Source organism: Centrocercus urophasianus, unplaced genomic scaffold (assembly GCF_019232065.1).
Source record: "Centrocercus urophasianus isolate 14NV4802_14NV808 unplaced genomic scaffold, USGS_Curo_1.0 seq_15, whole genome shotgun sequence".
Taxonomy (NCBI): Eukaryota; Metazoa; Chordata; class Aves; order Galliformes; family Phasianidae; genus Centrocercus; species Centrocercus urophasianus.
Window position 1 is genome coordinate 21644068 of NW_024884697.1, and position 21948 is coordinate 21666015.

General features: G+C 38.9%; 1 protein-coding gene across 5 annotated transcripts in view; it reads right to left on the reverse strand.

The window, feature by feature from the left end:
- Nucleotides 1-21948, reverse strand: part of CPED1 (cadherin like and PC-esterase domain containing 1) — a 144053-nt gene that overhangs the window by 57399 nt on the left and 64706 nt on the right. For all 5 annotated transcript variants that reach the window (XM_042815426.1, XM_042815428.1, XM_042815427.1 and 2 more), the window contains 5 exons: nucleotides 20710-20769; nucleotides 16740-16807; nucleotides 16381-16425; nucleotides 14358-14544; nucleotides 12652-12820 (listed from right to left, as the gene is read on the reverse strand). In XM_042815426.1, coding sequence (XP_042671360.1) covers nucleotides 12652-12820; nucleotides 14358-14544; nucleotides 16381-16425; nucleotides 16740-16807; nucleotides 20710-20769 — 529 coding nt within the window. The remainder of the gene's footprint in view (nucleotides 1-12651; nucleotides 12821-14357; nucleotides 14545-16380; nucleotides 16426-16739; nucleotides 16808-20709; nucleotides 20770-21948) is intronic.

The window sequence follows — 21948 nt, forward strand, 5'->3', positions numbered from 1 at the left end:
CAGTGTGTCCAAGATTCCAGTACCTGCCAAAGATACTGACTATGAAAATTCAGAAAATCAGACTCCTGAGTTCTAAAAGTAATTGCTGCTGTGCTAGGTACTGCTTCATTTTTTCCCCAATAGTATATTTCTTTCCCTTTTATATAGTTATATGTGTGAGTGAAAGGAGCTTGGGATGTACCGAGATTCCAACCGGTAAATGTGCTTAATTCAACAAAATAAAATGAAATGATAAGCAAAACTATATTTAATTGTATCATCAAAAATCACATTTAAAAATAAAATAAATCTGCAAAAATTATTGCAATAATTCTTAATACAAAGATTTCACGCCACAAGACCTAAAGAACTCGACATCAGTGAAATAGTTTTGTCCTCTTTGAAATAAAGTGAAACATGCCCCCTGCCACTATTTTTCTGCAAGTATGTTGACTTTTCCTTCAGCTAAAGGACAAGGATTCACTGCAAGGGGAACAGTATATGCAGAAGTAGTATGTGAACTTCAGAATTTTGTACAGGTCATGCTCATTTTCTCTCAGTATCAGTCTGAGCCCTTCCCCACGCCCTTACAGAGGTACTGGCACTTCGCATTCTGCTGCCTGAAATAAATCCCACCTTTTCATTATAAACTTAGTTTTAGTTGGTCACCAAATTTTTGCAGCATCTTGTGACTCATTTATCAGAATCATTATGAGTTTTTCTATGTATTTCAATTTGACTAATTCAAAAAACAGATTAACCGGATCAACTTTCCATCAGTCATCTTTAAGTTCACAAGCAATTGTAATAGATAGAGGTCTCTACCCAACATGGAACAAGGCTGGCCTCAATGCTGATTTGACTCCAATTACTCTATGGTGACTGATTTAACTTAAGTGCTTCCTGATTTATATCTGTGCACTGTAACCCTGAGCAAAATTTGAAACACTTATCACATATCAGTTGTTCTATGCTCTTTTACAACATTTGCATTCTGTTCTGGAAACACCTAACTTGATAACCTTTATCATGCAGGTAGCATGCTTGTTTTGTACAGCTAAACAAAATAGGTGGGAAACATTAAAAAACTATTAAATGGCCTGAGTTCCAGATGGTTTGCTTCCTTAGTAAAGTAACAGTATCTGCTGAGACTGCTGTGGTGATGTGGATCCTTTTCTTTACTAAATACACACAGTAGGAAGTTTTCCTCTGCCTTTTTTGTCATCTTTACTGCTCTCTTATTTCATGACCTCTGAGTTAATCCTTCTATTCTTCCTATTAGCAAGTTTAAGCAGGCAAACTTCAAACAGACTAGCAATGGGTCACAGGGTTTAATGGGCATGTAGATAATCATCTAAATTACATTTCTGTAGCTGATGGGCCAGACAGTCTTAGAGAGTAACTTTACCAGCTTTCACTGTTAATCAGCAAGGATTGTGTGTCTCAGTAGGTATCTGCCTTTGCCTGCCTCCCAGAGGGGCTGGGTCCTACTGACTGATTAGCAAAGGCAGCTGCATTAGCTTTCTTCTCCCACAAAGTGTGTTATGGGGGCAGAAATGAATTGAAAGGCAAATGTGACCACAGCTCAAACACCAAGCGCTCTCTTCTCATCGCTGTGGAATTGCTGGCCCTCCTCTTGCAGATTATGATACTCGGCACAACAGTTGGTGCCAATTTTTATGATCTGTTAACACTTAGGAAGCCTCACTCTGAAGGCTCTTCTTTCACATCTATTGTGGCATCATCAAGGGGAAAATTCAACGGGCTATTTCACATTTTCTGATGAATCTCACAGCAGCGTTTGAAGCAAAGTGATAATAATAGAGTAATTGAACTGTCAGTAGTGAATGCCCTGGAATTCAGCTTTGAAACACAAACTGTAGAAGGATGGGAGAAGAGGATAACAGTTCTCTGTAGGATGCAGACAATCTTACGGCCTCAGAAATAACAATAAATATATACTGTAAAGCTGACTTTCTCAGTGAAGATACTCCCAAAGGAAAGTGAGTCTCTTGTTTGTCTTATACTGGGAGTTGTGTTTTCTATCTACCTTGATCCTGAAAGGAACAAGAGCAGTGAGGATTGGTTTCCTGACTGGCAGAAGTGTCTCCTTCTGGTTTTAGGCTTGTCTTTCAAAGTAAATGTTTCTCAGTGATTTATTTTACTGCTTTTTAACAAGATGTCAAATAAGCATAAAGCCAGACCAATTAAACACAATAAGCTTTCACTGTCTTATGTGTGCATAGCATAGACCAATACCAGCACCCTGTCTAAACAAGCTAGACTGTTTTATACATTTATAACTCTAAATAGAAAAGAATCTGAATTAGCCAGATGAGGAGCACAAAACTGCATTTTGGATCTCAGTTGAGAACATTCTACAACAAGAAACTACCTAGGAACAAAGTAAAGTCACGAACACTGATCGCCTTGTTTACCTCTTCAGCTCTTAGAAAGGAAGTTGGATTTTGACTTTCCACAAGTTTTCAATTGAATCACAGAATCATAGAATGGCTTGGGTTGGAAGGGACCCCAAGGACCGTTGAGTATAATCATGGCTCCTGTGAAGTAGGTACTACTGCTTCAGACTGATTTTAGAGAGACATGCATTAGGCTAAATGCTTCTTTGATTTTCCAGTCCACAAAGCTTACCATCTCTCAAACCTCTAAACAAGGCTGACCAAATTTCCTATTTTGTTTGGGACAGTCCCAGATCTCAAAGATTAACTCATACACTTATACACTTTGTCAATTTTGTTTCAAGTGCTAACAGAGACAAGGTATTATCCTGTTTGCCCGCATTCGTCTGGCAGACAGAGGAAGATATCCACTTGTGGTGCCACAGCATCTTTGCTCTTTCAGTGAGAGCTGGTCAGAACAGTTCAAACCATTACGTTGGACCATGAAACGTATGACAGCATTTCAGTCGTGTCACATCCTCTTTACAACATAATACAAGGAAATAAGATTTGAATTTCAAATCTTTGGGAGTAAACAGCCTGAAGAGCTTATAGCCTTTACACAGCCCAGCAATAAATCACTTCAGTCTCCTTTGTTCCACTGTACTGTACAGCTGATTTGTGCACCTCCCTTTGCTTTGCCATGCCTTGCCTGCAGCACAGCTATTTTTTCTGGAGATGCATACGCAGGCATACTACTTTCTCTGCAGACTGATTTTTGAGCCCAGATCGTATTAATTAACACTAGTGAAATAAGACTAGTAAGGCCAGATCCAAAGAACATTAAAGTCAATGGCAGTCTTTTTTTCAGTGTTCAAAGAACTAGGATTAAGGGTATTTTTCTTTTCCTTTACTATTATGCATATTGTAAAAATGGCTTTTGCTCCAGTACAAACTGCAATGACCATTTATATATTAAAAAGTAATCAGTCATACATGCAACACACAATAATGTTACTGTGATTACCTTCTAAAAACTTTGCCCATGTGCATATAGTGATTTGTCTGCAGCTAACAAACTGGCATTCTGATCACAGCTGTAAAACTCTGTGTACAGCGTTAGTCATTCATGAACTTTCTCTCTGTGAATCAGGTACACTGACAGAATACTAACACCAACGTGGCCATTTACCCCAAATATAAGCTACATACCTCAGCAATGTTTTCAAAACCTTGGATGACCTTTCCTTTCTTCCCAGTTCCTTCTATTACTGTACTTTTAAACATAGCATTGCACTTTCTGGAGCTAGGAAAGAAGAAATGCTTAACTCATACTTGTGGCTCTCATATGCATACAGCTCATAAAAAGACTTTAGTCTTTGTCAGAATATCCTGTATAGAAATGGAAGCACAGAAAAAATATGGCCTAGATTCTGAATTTGCTATGTTTCCAGTGCAACCAAGGGCAAACAATGGCTTCTAAACAGTCCCTAAGTATCTGCAGGGGAATTGCTGGCTTCTCTCCAGAGACCTCAAGAGATTTCATTAGGTGACTTGGAGATCCAGATGTTGAGGAGAATGCCCAGAGCCAGCTGCTAATCTCTAGCACCCTACGTGAAGGTTTCAGGGCTGTATGCCTCTGTCTGCTCAGGGTCTGACCCCAACAGTACATTATTGCAAGCAAGAGGCAGTTAGATAGGAGTGACCTTTCTGTAGGTGGTCAGGTTGGGCTAGGATCCCCCCAGGAACTCAGCCATCAGGATGGCCTCAGGCTGGAGTGACTCAAACATAGCTCTCCTGCACTTGCTGGGCCACAACACAGAAATGCAGGGAAGAATCCCTGTGGAGAGCAGGAAGAGAAAAAAGAAATAAGCACATTATTACATGTGATGTACATGTAATACATGTACATTACAGACAATACAAGTCTGTATTGCACAAAGCCTTCTGTGAAAATTGCTGCGACCAGTTATCCAGCAGAATGGAATTGGTTACTGGGCCTATGTCACAACAAAATCATCTGAATTAACAGCAAAAAAAGGACTGTAAGCAAAAATCTACTGCAAATATGGGGGATGATTGGCTGATAGCTTAAAATAAACAAAAACCCTATAACTAAGAAGAGTTATACAAAACCAACTTTTTGATCAGCTTTTCCAGAGAACTGTAGTCTCCCAGGAGCTGAATTGCCTACCCAGCATTTATTGCTGTCTGTCTCTTTTCACATTCACCCACAATGGCTCGCTGCTATTATTTAAAAAGACATTTCAATCCTGTGGTTAAAGGCATGGAATCAAAATACCCTTGGTCAAGTCCAATCTGTCCTAGCAGTCTTTGATTGGTTTGGAGAATGCACTGTATCTGCAGCATTTGCCTCCACAGCACTGTGTCTGCCTCTGCATCTCCCTTCCTGCAGCACCCTTGAGAGCAGGCATTGCAAGACATCTGTCAGGCTACAATGTCCAATCACACACCCCACCAGCACCAGTGGGATCTTGCTCAGCATTTGCAATTATACTGGTCATAATTTGGCTCCCTACTGTATGGGAACTGCTGAGTCACGGCCTGAACCTCTGATTAATCACCTGAGGTGAGCCTTGAGTCAGCCAGAGGAGCACAGGTGAAGGCAATTCACCTGTGCTGCCGGAAGGGGTGGAGCCTGGCTCCACCCCTCCTGGACCTATTTAAGAGCTGGCTACCAGAGGGGAAGGGTCTCTTCTGGAGATCCCCTCTTTGGTATCTTCTGGTGAGCTCAACCCAAGGGTAAGCTCTTCCACTTATTCTCTTTTGTGATCGTTGTCTGCTTTGCCTTACTCTCATTGATTGTATTGCGATTGTAACATCTTGGTTATACAAAATTATAACATCTTGGTTATACACCTACCATTTGTAGTCATGCAATTATGAATATCTATTCAGCGGGCTCCTGGGAAGATCTTCATCTTCTGTATCTTTAGAGTATTATGCATGCCCATGAGATGACATAAATAATTGTATAAAGGGAGAGAACAGTCTGAACACGTGAGAATAGAATTGTTCTTTAAGGTCTTTGAAGTTTATCTTTTACAATTTTGTTCCTCCCATAATTATACACTAGCATTCTTCTATGGCAATATAATAGCAAAATAACCCTTCAAATCAGGATTCACCTAAATGAGTTCCTACGATGGCAGGATGTTTTTAGGAAGGCTGCGCTAAGCTGCAAACATGCAGAAAAAGGAATTATTAAATCTGTTGCAGAGGTTGGTGTCAGTAAACTGAGTGGTAATTAAGAGTGAGATCACTTCTCATTTAAGAAGCTTCTAACTACAAGACTGTTGCCCAACAAAAGGAAACAGAGAAAAAAAGAAGGCTGAAAGCTGCCAAAAATAGTATCTCTTAAGGGGTGAATTACTGTAGCAAGCTTGTACTTCCTCTGGAAAGGATCATAAATGCAATGAGTTTGTTAATATCATGCTCTGCCTCTGGAGGTGTTCAAGATAAGGATGGATGCCGCCCTGGGCAGCCTAGTCTTGTACCAGATTGGGAAGTTGGTGGCTCTGCCACAGGCAGAGGGTTGGAACTTGGTGATCTTTGAGGCCCCTTCCAGTCCAAGTCATTCTATGATTCTATGATCTCAATCATAATCAGCTCAAAACTTCTGAATCACTAAACCAGCACTCACGTGTCTTGCCTAAAAGCCCTGCTGGCAAGTTGTCCACTAGCGATCTGTGTAACACACCATTTCCCATGTACAAACCATCATAACAATGACAAATGTAGCTGCTGCATGGAAACAGACACCCTCTTTGCTCTCTGCCTGATACTTCTGGAGAAGCTTCCTGGAAGGCATCTGGCATTAATCTGGTGCCATATGTTAAGCAGGACCTATTTACAGAAAGAAAAATAAGCACAGCTAATATCAAATTGAGAAAACAGGCAAAATGCATTAAAAAGCAAGACTATATGCTTTTCTCCAGGCAGCCAGAGCCATGATGGACTTAAGCCTACAAATTTGGGCTCTGCAATGTGGCATCCCTAAAATGCTGGAGGCTGTGATGATAGTCCTAGCTGGGCACAGCTGGTATTGGAGGTACTGGATGAAGCTCTGAAGCAAAATTTCATTTCGTGTCTAGAGAAAGAGACACTTACATTGAAGCACAGCCATACTGATCCTTTTTCTGGCTCTTCCCACCTTATTCCAATTTGTTCAGAGCACAGCAGTTGTCTGACAGGGAACAGAAACTGCAAGAACCAATGATTAACAGATGATGGTGCAGATTATATAGAAGTCAACTATGTCGGTGAAGGAAGTGAGCTTGATTTATTAAAAGAAAATCTAAAAGTATTACATTAATTCCCCGAAGGAGACAGATCTCTGCTCAGTTGAGCTTTCCAGACCTCCCTTTAAAGCAGCAGATACTGGCTGCTGACCAACATACCAGCCTAACAGCCACATCTCTGGTTCTGAGATCCAAAAGGAGTTCAGCACAGAATAGCAGAAATGCAGAGAAGATCCATCATGGTTAATTGTTCCTCTGGGTCATCCACAAGGCAATACTTTAAATCAACACAAAAGTCTTTCTTATAATTAAGAAAATGTGGCAAGCCTTCTTTCCCCAATGGCATAGATGTTGACAATCAGAAAATGCTGACTTTACAAAACGTTTTGTTCTGATGTACACAGAAATTAACTCTACTTGGAAACTAGCTTGCCGTATTTAGTATTTAAACCTCCACCTTTTATATCTTTTAAAATACACTTTTTAGGTTGTCATGGTTTTATAATTTTTGGTTAAAAGTATTCCACACCATAACATCATGTAATGCATTGGTGCAGCAAGTTGAGTTATTACGTTAGCTGCTTGTAAATATTCTGCTTGTAAATTATTATACATCTCTTATCTTTGCATGTTTTAAAATTTTCCACTGCTTTTTATGTTTTTGTGAGCTGTTGTCTGATCGTGGATTTAGGAAAATTACTAACAATTTCAGCAGCTTTTCTGCAAGTGAAATCACTCATACATTGCTTATAATACCTAATTTCTCTCAAGATATGTTCTCCATTAGTGTAATTTGGAATTTCTCCCTTTAAATTAATTTAGCCATGTTGATATATAGGAGATGAAGATGAAAATGAAGATATAATTTATGTCAGTCTCTGTGTATCAATTCTCTAAATACTGTGGGGCTTCCATCTGAAATACCTGCAATTTAACAATGCATTGTTTGCTATGTATTTGCTCCTCAAGTTTATATGAGAACTACTCTGTATTTCCTAGTGAACAGTTACAGGCATACAAAAAATAAAAAACCAAAATAACAAAGGAAAACAAACTCATTTATGCTTTATTCAATAGATTAATAGCAACACAAATGTAGTTCTAGTGTTTTGTGTGTTTCCACACAGCAAATCACATCTACAGTTTCTGGATATGAAGCTCCTGTTTATTTAAAGTCAGATCTCTGGTTTTCTCCATACAGCTGTAACTTTTCATTCATAAAAGCTTTAAACCCCATATGGATGTGAATTTCTTTCCTCGACAAAGCAAACACTGACTTAACACAGCCACTGCCACTCTTCTGGATCCAGTTGCTCCTATCCCTTCATTATGCTAACATGGTAAGACTGGGAATCTTATCCTAGAAACTAGTCCATTAAAAATAATTTTTAAGAAAGGTCTTCCATCTGGTTCATGCATAGCTGCAGGCAAGGAAGGAATGCTGAAGTTGGCATTACTCCTAGAGAGATGACTGCCATACTATTCTCTCACCACTGTTTCTGAAGAAAATTTAAATGTGGCTTGAGTATTTCAGTTCTATGAATGAGTGACTTTTTCTTGCCCAGCCTCTCTTTCTATGAAAACAGGGTTCTACTTTTGGAATCCAACGATAGCTAAGATCTCTAGACTAACAGTTACACTGACATCACAGATTTTGAGTAAGAAATTTCCTTTTAATTGAAGGATATTCTTTTGAAGAAAATATATGCTGTAATAACAATGCTTTTTAAAAAGGAGCAGCAAAAGAAAAAGAGAGAGCTCAAAGTAATTTCTTTAAAGTTTAGGGTATTTTTCTTGTTGTTTTCTGAAAATATTAAGAATATTGGAAAAAAACCTGACTAGCTCTAGATCTGAGAAGACTAAGGAATGCAATGTGTGACTGCACATATAATGGATTTTCTTTTATTTTCTTTTATTCTCTGAAGGGGAAATTAGCTGACTTTGCAAGTAAGATAAAATCTACTTGCTGATACGATTAGGCTGTATATTCAGTTCAAGAGAAGCACCTTCTGCATGTCTTATAGTGACATGAATGCAGCACTGCCAAGAAGGTTGACTGCTACCACAGTGAGTACTGCAAAAAAATAAAAGTCTGCACAAAGCATCCACAGTGCACTAAGAACAGAAGAGATGTATGGTTCATCATGGAGGTTACACAGAATCTAATGCAACAGACAGGAATTGCAGAAGAGACAAATGTGATTCAAACCTGTCCTGAAGAGGACAAGATTTAAAGCTATTCTATCGTATTTTCTTTCTCTCAGACATGAGAAATCTGTAGAAGAGGCTGAACATCCTTAAAACACACACTGCACTGGACTGATTCTAGAAGGTGCTTTTGCAAGTTTTATGCAAACGTACAAAGCAGATGATACACACTGTGGCTAGAAATATAATTCTACCGATCTCTCATAATGAATGCAAAACAAAATTATTAACTGTATTACTAAAATATACACATAAATAACATGTGATAGCGAGATATGACAGCTACAAATGTTCACGGTGCCAAACAAGGTTCCCCAAACACATCATGAGTTACTATCAATGACCCAAGCTACATAGAGTAGCAATGAAAGACATAATATTCATACCTTTCAAATGAGGTATATTGAAATCTTGTGTTTTAAAGACAGTGGGCCCTGCAAGAATGAATAAAATAGTCTGTTCTTTCTGATAGTGTGTGTAAGTAGCTCTGGAATCTTTCACTTGAGTGTAATGCTGATATCCTGCTTTTTTCTGCTTTCTTACATCTGTCTTGGTATTGCAGCTTCATAGAGGATAATTAAATGGCACCTCCTCTTTCAAGAACACTTATTTTGAACACTGTCAACAGTTCTGTAAAATTAAGTTAAAGCACCAACCAACAACCACCTTTCCACATGCAGCCCCAGCAATACTGTCAGAACACAGAATACATAATGAAAGGTAATGAAAGTCACTGAAGGTGCTATGGTGATGCCATGATTTGTCCCCAACTAATCTGGTTTTAACAAGGACATTACAGCTACTATCAAAAAGGAGACAGGACAATACTTTTTTTTCCTTTTAGAGGCTGCAAGGCTTGGAACCACACACTTCTTAATTCAATAGCCTTGATATTAATCCAGGATTATTCAACTGCATGGGAATTGTTAGAAGACTGGAAACAACATCCCACACTCTGTCTTTTTATGGTAACTTTCCTTATAGTATCAGCTTGCAGTGAAACCTGAATATCCTAATGGGATTAAACATAAAAGAAAGTCAGGCAAAAAGACTATGGATTAGAATTTTAACTGAAGCCTTCTGTGAGAAAGACCACACCACTGTTAGTGTCCTTTTTCTCCCGATGTGTGATCCCAGTTGTGCCTAGTCAAGTGTCCAATGGAGACTCCATCAGTTCACGCTGTATTTATCCTTTTGCTCCTAAAACAGGTGTCTTGTTACTAAGAGAACAAGCACTCATGCCATTGATCAGGCTGCATTAACCCCCCTTGTAAGAGCCCGTGATGTTCACTGGTATGAAATGCAGAGTGTAATTATGCTATTTAAGAAGTGAGCGTTCAACTGATAGAAACTGTCACTCTAAGTAAAAGGCAGGAAACTGATGTAGTAAATATGGAAAAGGACAATGCTTTTGAGTGTTTCAGAATGTCATGTCTATCACCAGCTCCAGCCTTTGTTTTTGAAATGTGCTCTCTGATAAGTTTACCTTTAACATATCTAAAAAAACGTTAATTTAGAATCTCATACTGTATCTTCAGAGCTTTCATTAGATACCGCAAGAATGCTTTTCATCTCATTTTTACTCTAAACTCCTTGAGTCCTCCCTAGCTCTGAACAATTATGTTTAATTAGAGAGCAGTTATTCAAGATGAGCAGTAAACTAAGCTCAATCAAAAGTAACTTCTAAAATGTTTCATTTTTATCATTCTAGATCTCTTTACCTTGACAGTGCTTCAAAGATTCATTTTCAGTCCCATAAATGCTATCATAAAACCTTAACAACAGTGTAAATTCTAGTGTGGGAGGATGTGCAAGATGTTGAATTCCTTTTTCTACATCTAGATATGCCATTCTAAATTGGGTGACAAGAGGGGCTTTCCTCACATCATCTCAGACAGGGTGTTTTTCTATTAGTGCTCAGTTTAGTGATACTCTCCTGGAAGCTAGCCAGCATTTTATCCATCTACAAAAGGCATGAGAGAAGACCCAGGAAACTACAGATCTGTTAGCCTGACCTCAGCCCCTGGAAAAATTATGGACAAAATTATCCTCGATGCTGCTGAAGGCATTTGAAGAACAAAGCTTTTACCAGGTGATATCTAAATGGGTTCACAAAGAGAAAGTCCCGACTAAGTAATTTGATCTCCTCCTATGATAAGGTCACTCAGTGCATGAAGCGAAGGTGCTGGATATAATTGTCCTGGATTCTAGTAAGGTCTTTGATGCTGTCCCTCACAGCACCCTTCTGGACAGGTTGTCCAACTGTGACATGAACAGCTACATGCTGCTTGATGAAGTGGCTTAACAGCGGACCTCACATCTGATTGGTGGCCTGTCACTACTGCTTAATTCTAGGGCTGGTTGTGTTCAACATTTTTATTGGTGACCTGGATGCAGGAGTAGAATGCATTCTCAGTTTGTTCAATGATGATGGCAAACTGGGAGGTGCTGCTGGCTCTCTCAAGGGACAGAAGCCTTTCAGAGGGTCCTGGATACATTGAAGCATTGGCAATCATCAGTGTCATGAAATTCAATAAGGTTAGATGCTGAGTTCTGCTCCTAGTAACACACACTCAAGATATCTGGCTAGTTGCTGTACATGTGAACAGAAATCATAGGCATTACATGCTTTAATTTTTGCTTGTTTTACTGTAGCAACTACTAGATCTAGTACTGAGCCAGTACAAAGAACAAAAAGGTGGTCCTTGACCTTTTAAGTTTGTAAGTTAATTTTGAGAAGAAGAGTCAATAAATGGGTAGTGTGGTATTAGACTCATCACAATCAGGTAGGCAGATCAGCAGTCAGTAGGCTATGACTGCTACATATATCTTATCTGACAGTTCTGATTTACAGATTGAGATAATTATTGTCCATCAACATTTATAATATCACTGGGTCTTGTTGTAAATTCCACTGCTTGTTTCTTCACAATTAAAAAAACCCCTGAACTTATTAATCTGATCCGTCGCTTAAAATGCTCAGACTTTGCCCACCAAAAATAACTTCTGTAGTATACAGAAAGAAACTGGAAAAGGAAAATAGAGCTATGCTCCAGGTTTTCTTTTTTTCCCGAAGAATTTTGTTATCACCATAGTGAAAGTAACTGGAAGCTTCACTGTTCCTTTCTTTCATTTTTTAATTCCAATTTTGTGTCTATCTATCTCAGCTTCCCACAGTCCCTTCCTAAGACCTATGGGACAGACTCTCACACTTTGTTTTTACTCAACAGACCCACTGTTTCCTAAAGATTGTCATTTGCTAGGAGTAATTTATTTGTATACCCAAACTTACGTTTGGATAAATGGGATTTAAGCAGAAATTGTCTCTTCCTTTGAGCAAGTGTTTTGTGCTTCTGCATGTTTATTTTCCATTGTGTCTTTTAGGCTTTTAGAATAACCACTTTTAAATCATAAATTTTCTAGCATCATTTGTCCTGAACAGTGTTAAATGTGCCAACATCTAACATTTTGTGGTAAAAGAATTTCCACAGCTCCAGTGCCACAGATAGACAGGTACAGAAAGTCCAGTCTGCCCCATCACATAGTACTGAGATGGTTTTCCTGCAAGTTCTCTGATGGGTAATCTTTGGCTGACCGAAGAAAGGATTAATTAACCTAGAGTTCTCAAATGCATGCTGACTGTAACAGGTCAATTTTATACTGAAAAACTTGTGTAAATGTTGTATTTCATACAATTATAGCAATTAGAGCCCAGATTCTAATCTCACCAAATCCGACACTATACAGAGAAACCAGAAAAATCCACTATTATTTTGTGTAATAAAAGAAAAGAGAAACAATACCTGCACAAAACCACAAATCATATAGTCATCAAACAAAGGCAGACTAGGGCGGTCCTCTCGATAAATTTTGATTTTATAGCTGCTCACAACCTGAGGACTGGGCTGCGAATCATCTGTTACAAGAACAACAATTTTGTTCAATCCAAGGCCAAGTGGGTAGTTAGCAATGCTGAAAAGGGGGAAAAAAAGAAAGAAAGTGGAATTAACACTGAAGAAACAAAGATTTTCACTGCATTTTCTATGGCAGCTAAACTTGCTCCTTGAGACTTCAATTTCTAAAAGTTTATTATGTAATACTTTTGCTTTTACATAGAAACAGCACACACTGTTCTCTAAAAAGTTTAAAATTCCTTCAAGAAGACAAAATAATGAAACTTTGCAAGAACAACTTCAGTGGCAGTGATAATTTTGATGGGAAATCTGTGAATGAAGGCACTAGGGACAATAATTCCTGGCAGGTCCAAGTCCAGAGTGAAGTCCAAAGGAAGACAAATCAAGACAAAAAGTGTCACCTATCTGAGGAAATTGTTACTAGCCAAACATGATGGAATCCCAGACTCAGTCTGACACAAAAACAAAGCTCAACTGTGCTCTTCTGATTGCAGTGAAATGAGAATGCTAGAAGACCAAGCCTGCTCATCCAGAGCTTTTACTTTTCAGTGCAAAGGGCATACGGCTATTCTGTTTGCCTTTTACAAGGAATAGCTCTCCTTTTTGCAGACCTTCATTACCTCGCAGTGCCTGTATATGTTGTAACTATTAACATTAACACACTGCAAAGATGGATGACAGAATTTTACAGGAGCTTTCATTTCAATCATAAACAAAGATTGATTTCTTACTGAAATTACAGGAAATACACTGGATATAAGGCCAACAACAACTGTACAGACCAGCACTGATTGACATTTTATATATTATCAAGCATATTATCAAGCATTCTAAATTGAAGTATCCGCTTTGCAGTCAGTTGAAAGGCAGTGTGTTGTATAAATACTTTGTGCCATAAAGAAAAACCAGTTTAGTGAATCACTGTTCCTTCCTTTCCCTTTTAAATCTTCAGTGCTAAGCAAGGAAATCTTTTACTAATGGCTACTGAGCATGTAGGCCAGCCCTCAGGTTCTAAAGCACCTGGTGCAGATAAACACGCACTTATTGACCCTCTTGATATCCAAAAGCAGGGTGGTCTGGCCCAAAATGTCTACTGGATACACGTTCTGCTGTTTGTGATAAATCTGGCTGAGAAACCCAAAACTGTAGGAAGGACTACAGAAATGATTAAACAGCATACATGATTGTGGGTGAGTGCTCAAATCTGGTATTTATTGATGACTTTGCTCTCTCACATGTCCTCCAGCATTATATCACTCAATAAGATTGGACAACCTGGTACTCTTCCTGATGTCAGTTCCTTACAATGTAGGGATTGGTATGATAAAAATATGATATAATATTATATTATTATATTATATTATTATATTATATTATATATATAATATATGATAAAAATTGATCATTCTGAATGTATACACCTGAACTTATTTTCTCACCTTACCTAAGCAAACTGCTGGCAGAGGGAGAAAGTCGAGCAGGCTGTGGTGCAAAATCAAGACCTGGTTATGAAAGCTCATTTTCACTGCTGCCCTGATATATTTCTGAAGTTTACAACGCTTTTAGCTTTTAAACATTTATTTTGTTGCTAATACCTTGGTCCTTTCATCTCATCAAGGTGGACTTGGCACTGACAGTTAGAAGGCTCTGCTCCAATCTTCACTGTTACCACGTCAAATGGGACTTCTGCATAGTACTCCTTGATTTTTGGGTTAAACTGAGGATTCAAGTCCAGCTGTGGACTGGTGAAGATCTGCCTGATATGAGATAGGGTATCTTTATCTGTTCCAAGAAGGCATCAAAGGAAAAACAGTGAAATGTATGAACATTTATAAGTAACATGCAACTTCTGGCAGATTGATAACATGCACAGTAGGAAGATTTTAACTGCCTGCTCACTGTGAGACTGATAATCCTGATGCAAAGTCCTGCTGGCTGGCACTTGAGAGCCATTTTCAAGCCCTAGAGGGATTTTAGTCACTCAGTGCCCAATGACTCTAGTCAGAGGCATAAACTTCTAAGTCTCGATAAGCATCTGAAAATGCGAGGATTAGCTCTGCGAGATCCTGCCTCTAGTTGTTTAAATGGACCTTGAAAAAAAGTTAGGCCAAAATTCATAACCTTCTTAGGTACCAGCCTGTGTACAGGGTTTATGTACATGTGTTATTGCCAATAAAAATCAAAGTATGTTAGACCTAAGAACAAGTCACATGGAGATATCTAGACTCGTGGGGTCATTTGTAGTACAGCTTGAAGCATGATTTATTAAAATTCCTAAATAAAAAAATTCCAGATACTTTCTTGTTTATAAAATCTCCACAATCAGATCCTATTTGCTCAAATGTATCTTTTATTTTGTAGTGTTTGCCAAATGACTCCTGAGAATAATCATTTGCTGGCAACTCATCTGTGACAAATATTTTAATCCAACCTATTGAAATCAGATTTACAGAACAATTACGTATTGAAAATTTTCTTTCCACATATATTATCTAGTATGTGTTTAAAACTGGGTACTTGAGAAAATACTTCAGCCAGAAAAATTCTCGGTAATATATGAACTAATCTTGTGGCTTAAACTGTTTTTTTTTTAAGGTTCAGAAGGATGCATGCATTTCTGTGTCTTTCCTGCCTCAGTTGCAGACTAAAGAAACCAAACAGGGCAATTTCATTAATCTTGCAGAGACAAAACAGGGCAATTTCAGTAATCTTGCAATTTCAGTAATCTTGCAGTAATCTTGCAAGTAAAGAGAGATGTTCCAGAGAAAGGGCAGGGCTAGATTTGCAGGGTAATAAAGACTCATAAATTGACAGAAATACTGACTTTATGGCACCATAAACTGTTCCCCAGATACTCTACACATTACCTAGAGGGATTATGTCACTAATTGCTAAAACCAGAGGAGAAATTTTCAAAATAAAATGAATTGAGATAATTTCAAAATTAAATGGCAACCAATCATATGGTGATGACAGCCAACCACGAACTATTCCTGGCCTCTGACTGACACAGGCACTCCTGGAAGCATGTTACAATCACTAACAGAGAGGAAAAGTAGCTGAATGAGTAGAAAAGCCTCTCCTCTGCAAAGCAATTATTTCACATTGAAAAGCAAATTATTCCTCAGATAATACATCAGTAGGGAAGGCAGAAGAAAGCACTGTTGCTAGTACAGACAGCAGCACTACAAGCAGAACACTTCAGAAAACTCTTCTACTCTAAAGCAGTTATTTAAAATCACCGAGATGAGAGCTGGCCTGATATAAGGCTGATTCAACTCCATGCAAGCTTAAAAGCTAGTCCACAAAAACAGGTGTATGCTAAAATTCTTGTAAATGAGGAGCAAAGTCTACTGAAGTACAGCAGGGAATCAATGAGTGTTGGAATATGCACTGTACTCATATATAGAAACATTAATTTTGTACTTGAGGCTTATTTAACATAACAGCCTAATTATTGAGCAATTCACAAACATTATTTCTACTTAAAATTCCCTTGTTATGTAACAGCTTACAGGCACTCAATTCATTTAAGGGTTATGTAGAAAAAAAGGCAAGAAATTTGTTCAGGTAATATCTTGTCTTCCCTCCTAGTGATTTAGAAAACCCTCGACTTACCATAACTGCACTGAATTTCTTTAGTCTTACTGGCATAATGCAATGCTGAAAGAAACAGAAACATAAATTTTATTTTCTAATCCTGATTCACAATCCTACGGCAAAAGGAGCCCTCATTTTGGTAATTACATAAAAAAAAATCTTTGCAGTGTCAGATTTAGCTTTAGGCTCAAGAACACTGCTCATCAACTCAGCAGAACACTTATGCAGATAAGGAAGAAATTGCTTTTTTATATGCAGTAAGTCAAGATCTTCCAGCTGGAATGCAAAATTGTGTAATCTAAATCATATATATTGTCAGAAGTACTAAAAATAGCAAAGACATATTCCATATGAAATGTTTTACTCTTCTCCCATACCTTCATGATTCTTCCACAAGCGAAAATGAAAGTTCTGCTTTGGAATCACATTTTCTTGAGAAGAATTCCTGTCAATAGCAGATACATTTCTACATTAGTGGAAGAAACAGAATTCATGGAACATTTTTCAAAAAATTATATGTGGCATTGCATGGCAGATGATAATTTGATATCCTCTGTGGAAAGTTGTAGTTTCTGGATGCCTGTTCCCAAAATTAGTAATGCTACCTGAATGAATGTGATAGAAAAAACTTACTTTGTAATAAATAATTTTATACACCATGAAGAGAAAGAAAATAAAAAATAAATTTCTAAAAAATACTTGAATTGCTGGGAAAAGGCAGAGTAGATACAGCTGAGAATAAAACAACCCATGCCATATCTCTTAACAGTTTTATACTGCCTTTTTGTATATGCTTGAGATTGAAGTTAGACTTGAACTTAGTTCATGAACTGAACTCTGGCTGATATGACCCTTTAAGAGGGTGCTTTAGGATCCAGTTTCAGATGTTTTTCTCCCACCCAGTGTTTCCTGTAGAAGCCCTCATAAGGAAGCTTATTCCCAAATACTGCCCGCTCACTTTGAATTCTGAAAGACTCAAGGTCATTCTCTGTGATAGGCAGGGGAGGTTCCGTGCAAACAGCCAACTCTGATGTTTCACCAGGAACTACTGAAAACAATACTAATGTCCATCATAGTAAAAGGCAAACTGTCAAATACTGAAACAGATTCCTGCATTATCTCAGTGAGATAAGGGGTAAAAAACAGCTGTCTCTTGGCAGATCTGTGTGTCTTTGTATGTGCATGAACATGTAGTTTTGACATCTTGCACTGTCTAGACACCGCCCTTATTTCATGCACATTCATGACCTCTTTCAAAGGAGACAACAAACTAATAGAGAGCTTGTTTTCCACATTATAAGTCACTTAATACTCTGCTTTCTTCTTGCCAAGGAGGTAATGGCTAACACCTGTCAAATACATTTTTTTCTCTCGCCACTGTTCCTTTTTGTATTGCAATCTCCCCAAAGCAATTGTAAGGTCAAAACAAGGTGTCTTAACTCTAGAAAATGTTAGAGTTTCATTTAGCCAGAGAGCACCAAATGAATGTGGCTGCCATCACCACTGCAAGGGCCCAGCTTACTAAAGAACTTCATGACCTCTGTGCATCAATTCTGTAAGAGGACTATGTTTATCATCAAACATTAAGACTCATATAATAGCTCACTTAATTACAGAAAGGTATCAAAATTTAATATTTAGAAGTAGTATTATAGAAAGATAGGTTACTGTACTCATCACTGCTGAAGACTTAGCTTTTCAGTCATCAGCATCATCACATTTTCCTTTCTCCAAGCTCCTTCCATCAGCAGGACTGAGGAATGGTGAAGTTACGAAGCTTTCCCTCAGTCAGAGAGTGGCAGAGGTCCTGGATGCAGCATAATCCTTTCCTCCACACACTGTTGTGCAAGAAAGGACGTTCACTTGTAAGAGCTGCCCCGTTTGTTTTACTCACTGTCTTGAATGAGCTATCAAGCACAGATGAGCACACTGCCTCTGTACTTTACTATTAGGTGTAATTGTAGATGTCTGTACATCATGTACCCTTGGTATATGTATATTTGTGAGCATACCTTTTGGGAGATCTCCTCTGTGTACCTCACAAAATGTTTACAGTAAATATGTCCTCTGGGACTCACTGTGATTCAACAAAAGAGAAATCTAAATGATTGACAGCAGTTGTAGTAATATAGCTTAGCAATAAGGGATATATAGAGATAGTTACATTTCACCATAAGATTAAAATCTAGTGACCCGTCCGGTAGACTAGGGAAAGGCTGTTGATCTGGTCTACCTAGACTTCAGCAAAGCCTTTGACACTGTCTCCCACAGTATTCTGCAGAAGCTGGCAGTGCTTGGCTTGGACAGGTGCACTCTTGGCTGGATAAGGAACTAGCTGGAAGGCCGGGCCCAGAGAGTGGTGGTGAATGGAGATAAATCAGCTGAATAGCTGGTGACTGGTCACGAGTAGTGTTCCCCAGGGGTCGGTGCTGGGGCCTGTCCTCTTCAGTATCTTTATTGATGACCTGGATGAGGGCACTGAGTGCACCCTCACTAAGTTTGCAGATGACTCCAAGTTGTCTGGAAGTGTGGATCTGCCTGGGGTTAGCGAGGCCCTACAGAGGGATCTGGACAGGCTGGAGAGCTGGGCTGAAGCCAATGGGATGAGGTTCAACAAGGCCAAATGCTGGGTCCTGCACTTCAGCCACAACAACCCCAGGCGACGCTACAGGCTTGGGGCGGTGTGGCTGGAGGACTGCGTAGAGGAAATGGACCTGGGGGTATTGATTGATGCTCGGCTGAACATGAGCCAACAGTGTGCCCAGGTGGCCAAGAAGGTGGCCAATAGCATCCTGGCTTAAATCAGAAACAGTGTTGCAAGCAGGAACAGGGCAGTGATTGTCCCCCTATATTCAGCACTGGTGAGGCCACACCTCGAGTACTGTGTCCAGTTTTGGGCCCCTCACTGCAAGAAAGACACTGAGGCCCTGGAGCGGATTCAAAGAAGGGCAACAAAGCTGGTGAGGGGTCTGGAGCACAGGGCTTATGAGGAGTAGCTGAAGGAGCTGGGAATGTTCAGCCTGGAGAAGAGGAGGCTCAGGGGAGACCTCATTGCTCTCTGCAACTACCTGAAGGGAGGTTGTAGTGAGCTGGGGGTCGGCCTCTTCTCTTGTGTAAGTGTGATAGGACTAGAGGGAATGGCTTCAAGCTGTGCCAGGGGAGATTTAGGCTGGGCTTTAGGAAATACTACTTTTCTGAAAGAGTAGGGCTGCCCAGGCAAGTGGTGAAGTCACCGACACTCGAGGTGTTCATGGAACGTTTGGATGTTGTGTTGAGGGATATGGTTTAGTGAGAGCTATTGGTGATAGGTGGATGGTTGGACTGGATGATCTTGGAGTTCTTTTCCAACTTTGGTGATTCTGTGATTCTGTGAAAACTGAAAAAGGGAAAAGCCTGGGCACTTCTGGAGCTCTGACATATGTGTTAGTTGTGAGCTGTGCAGTTTTCAATGGATCACAAAATCTATATTGAGACTATGTTCTCAGTATTCAGTTGAGTTATGAGTTTTTTTCCTCTTTAGATTATGTTTTGTAGGTCTCTGGAAAATGAGGAGCCACCAGAGATTGTTTTGTAACAGATGACCACTAGCAGATTTTCTATTTAAATGTGCTGTAGACCACTTCTTTGGCTTCTGCCAAAGAGTTTCCATGGGGGCATTTGCTTCACAGAATGAGGTACTCTGTACTGGTTTCCTGAAGAGGAATACAGAACTGCACACTAAAGTGTGGGATTTTTTTCCAGGCAGTTAATTCCAATTCTCTCTCCCTCCTTCCTTCCCTCTCTTGCACTCCTCCTACAGCAGATCTTATCCCTGATTTCCTTGCCCTCTTCTTTTGCCTCATAGTTGGAACTACGTTTGTTTCCCAAACTGTCCAGGCAATGAGCATAACAACATTAAACACCAAGAAATTATTTTCAGCCTAAATTGAGTTTGAGGGCTGCTGTTCATGACTTAATAATGGGCTTATGTAAAAGAAGCTAGTAGTACTTTTCCAAATATATAAGTTGATTTTGTAAAAGCATTTGCAGCTTTATTGACCTATTTAGGCTCTCATACAAAAGAGAAAGGTTATTTTTTCTCATAAATCTGATTCTTGTATGCTATTGTGCTGTTTGACACAGACAGGCATACTTACCACAGTACCTCATAGCCCATGTTCTAGAAGACAATCATGTATGTCTCAGTCATATCACAAACTGAAGCTGCACAGAATCAAAAAATCATGCACGAACAGCAAAAAATCAGTTTAAATGTACTTTTAACGTAAATGTAGGTAGCATCCCTCCATCACTTTCAAGGAATTTCGTCTTATTTTATACCAACACCTCTGAGATTGTCATTCTCACCTGGGCTGTAACCATTTCATTGCAGTTGGAGATGAGTTTATCGAGCTCTTCTTCCTTCTCCTGCGGAACAAATACAGACAGTTCTCTAATGTCACCAAAGTTTTCAATGTAGACAAAATCAGGCCATAAAACCTCTTAAAATAATAGCTCAATTCTATGTAATCATTATCAGTGAATTGCATAACTGCACAAGACCTAAGTCAAAAGTCACTATTTTTCCCATAAGCATCCACACTGTCTGGGTGGATAGTCAGATATGCAAATCACTGGATTTTATAAATACCAAGTTTGTATAGTTGGAGAAATAAGAACAGTTAAATGTTAACAGTTAAACCAGCCAACCTGTCTTTAACTGAAGACATTCATAAAAAAGTGTTCTGATGATCTCCTTTTAAGGAGATATTCAAGATCCATAGGGATGCTTACCTGTGCAACCTATTGTAGGGTACCTGATTAGGCAGGGGGATTAGAATCAATGCTCTCTTGAGGTCCCTTCCAAGCCCTACAATTCTGTGATTTTGTGATCTACAAGCTCATCAAAAGTGGGAATCTCAAAGATTAATCAACGTTCAAAGAGAATGAGTTATTTGGGGCGTATGCTTTACTCACCTCTTTCTTCCTTGCAATTATGAATAATTACATGCATATCTGACACATATATCACCTTCACTTGCATGTGACTATAGGAGTGGGAAATTATGATTTAGCAATGGCAAAACATGCTTTTTTTTTTTTTTAATGAAGGGAATGTGAAGAATGGTATTATTAACTTAATCATTGCAGAAAAATACAGTGCAAAGAAGGAAATTGTCTATTGTCCTGGAGAAAGGTCATGGTACTACTAAGTATTTATATACATATAGTAAATGTTCAGTGCGAAGAAAAAAGAGGCCAGGGAGTTGCTCAAAGTAAGTGAGTGGCACAGCTTAGATTAGAACAGAAAGCTGCTAAGGGTTGGTATGCTTTGATATGCAAACCAAAGTATTTTGGCAAAAGGGCAAGGGCTTATACATGAATGCAAACAGCTGCATCTTTGAGTTACTTATCATGGAGTGGCCAGTAGTAACAACAATAATGTTTAACACAATCATGGAACTGTGTATTTTCAAAATACTAATAAACAGTTACCTAACACAGTGGTGAAGTATAATTTTCGCTTTGCAGATAAGCAAACAAAGATATAGATAACTCCTTAAAGTTACACACAATTCACTGAGAAACAAAATTAAAACTCAGGAA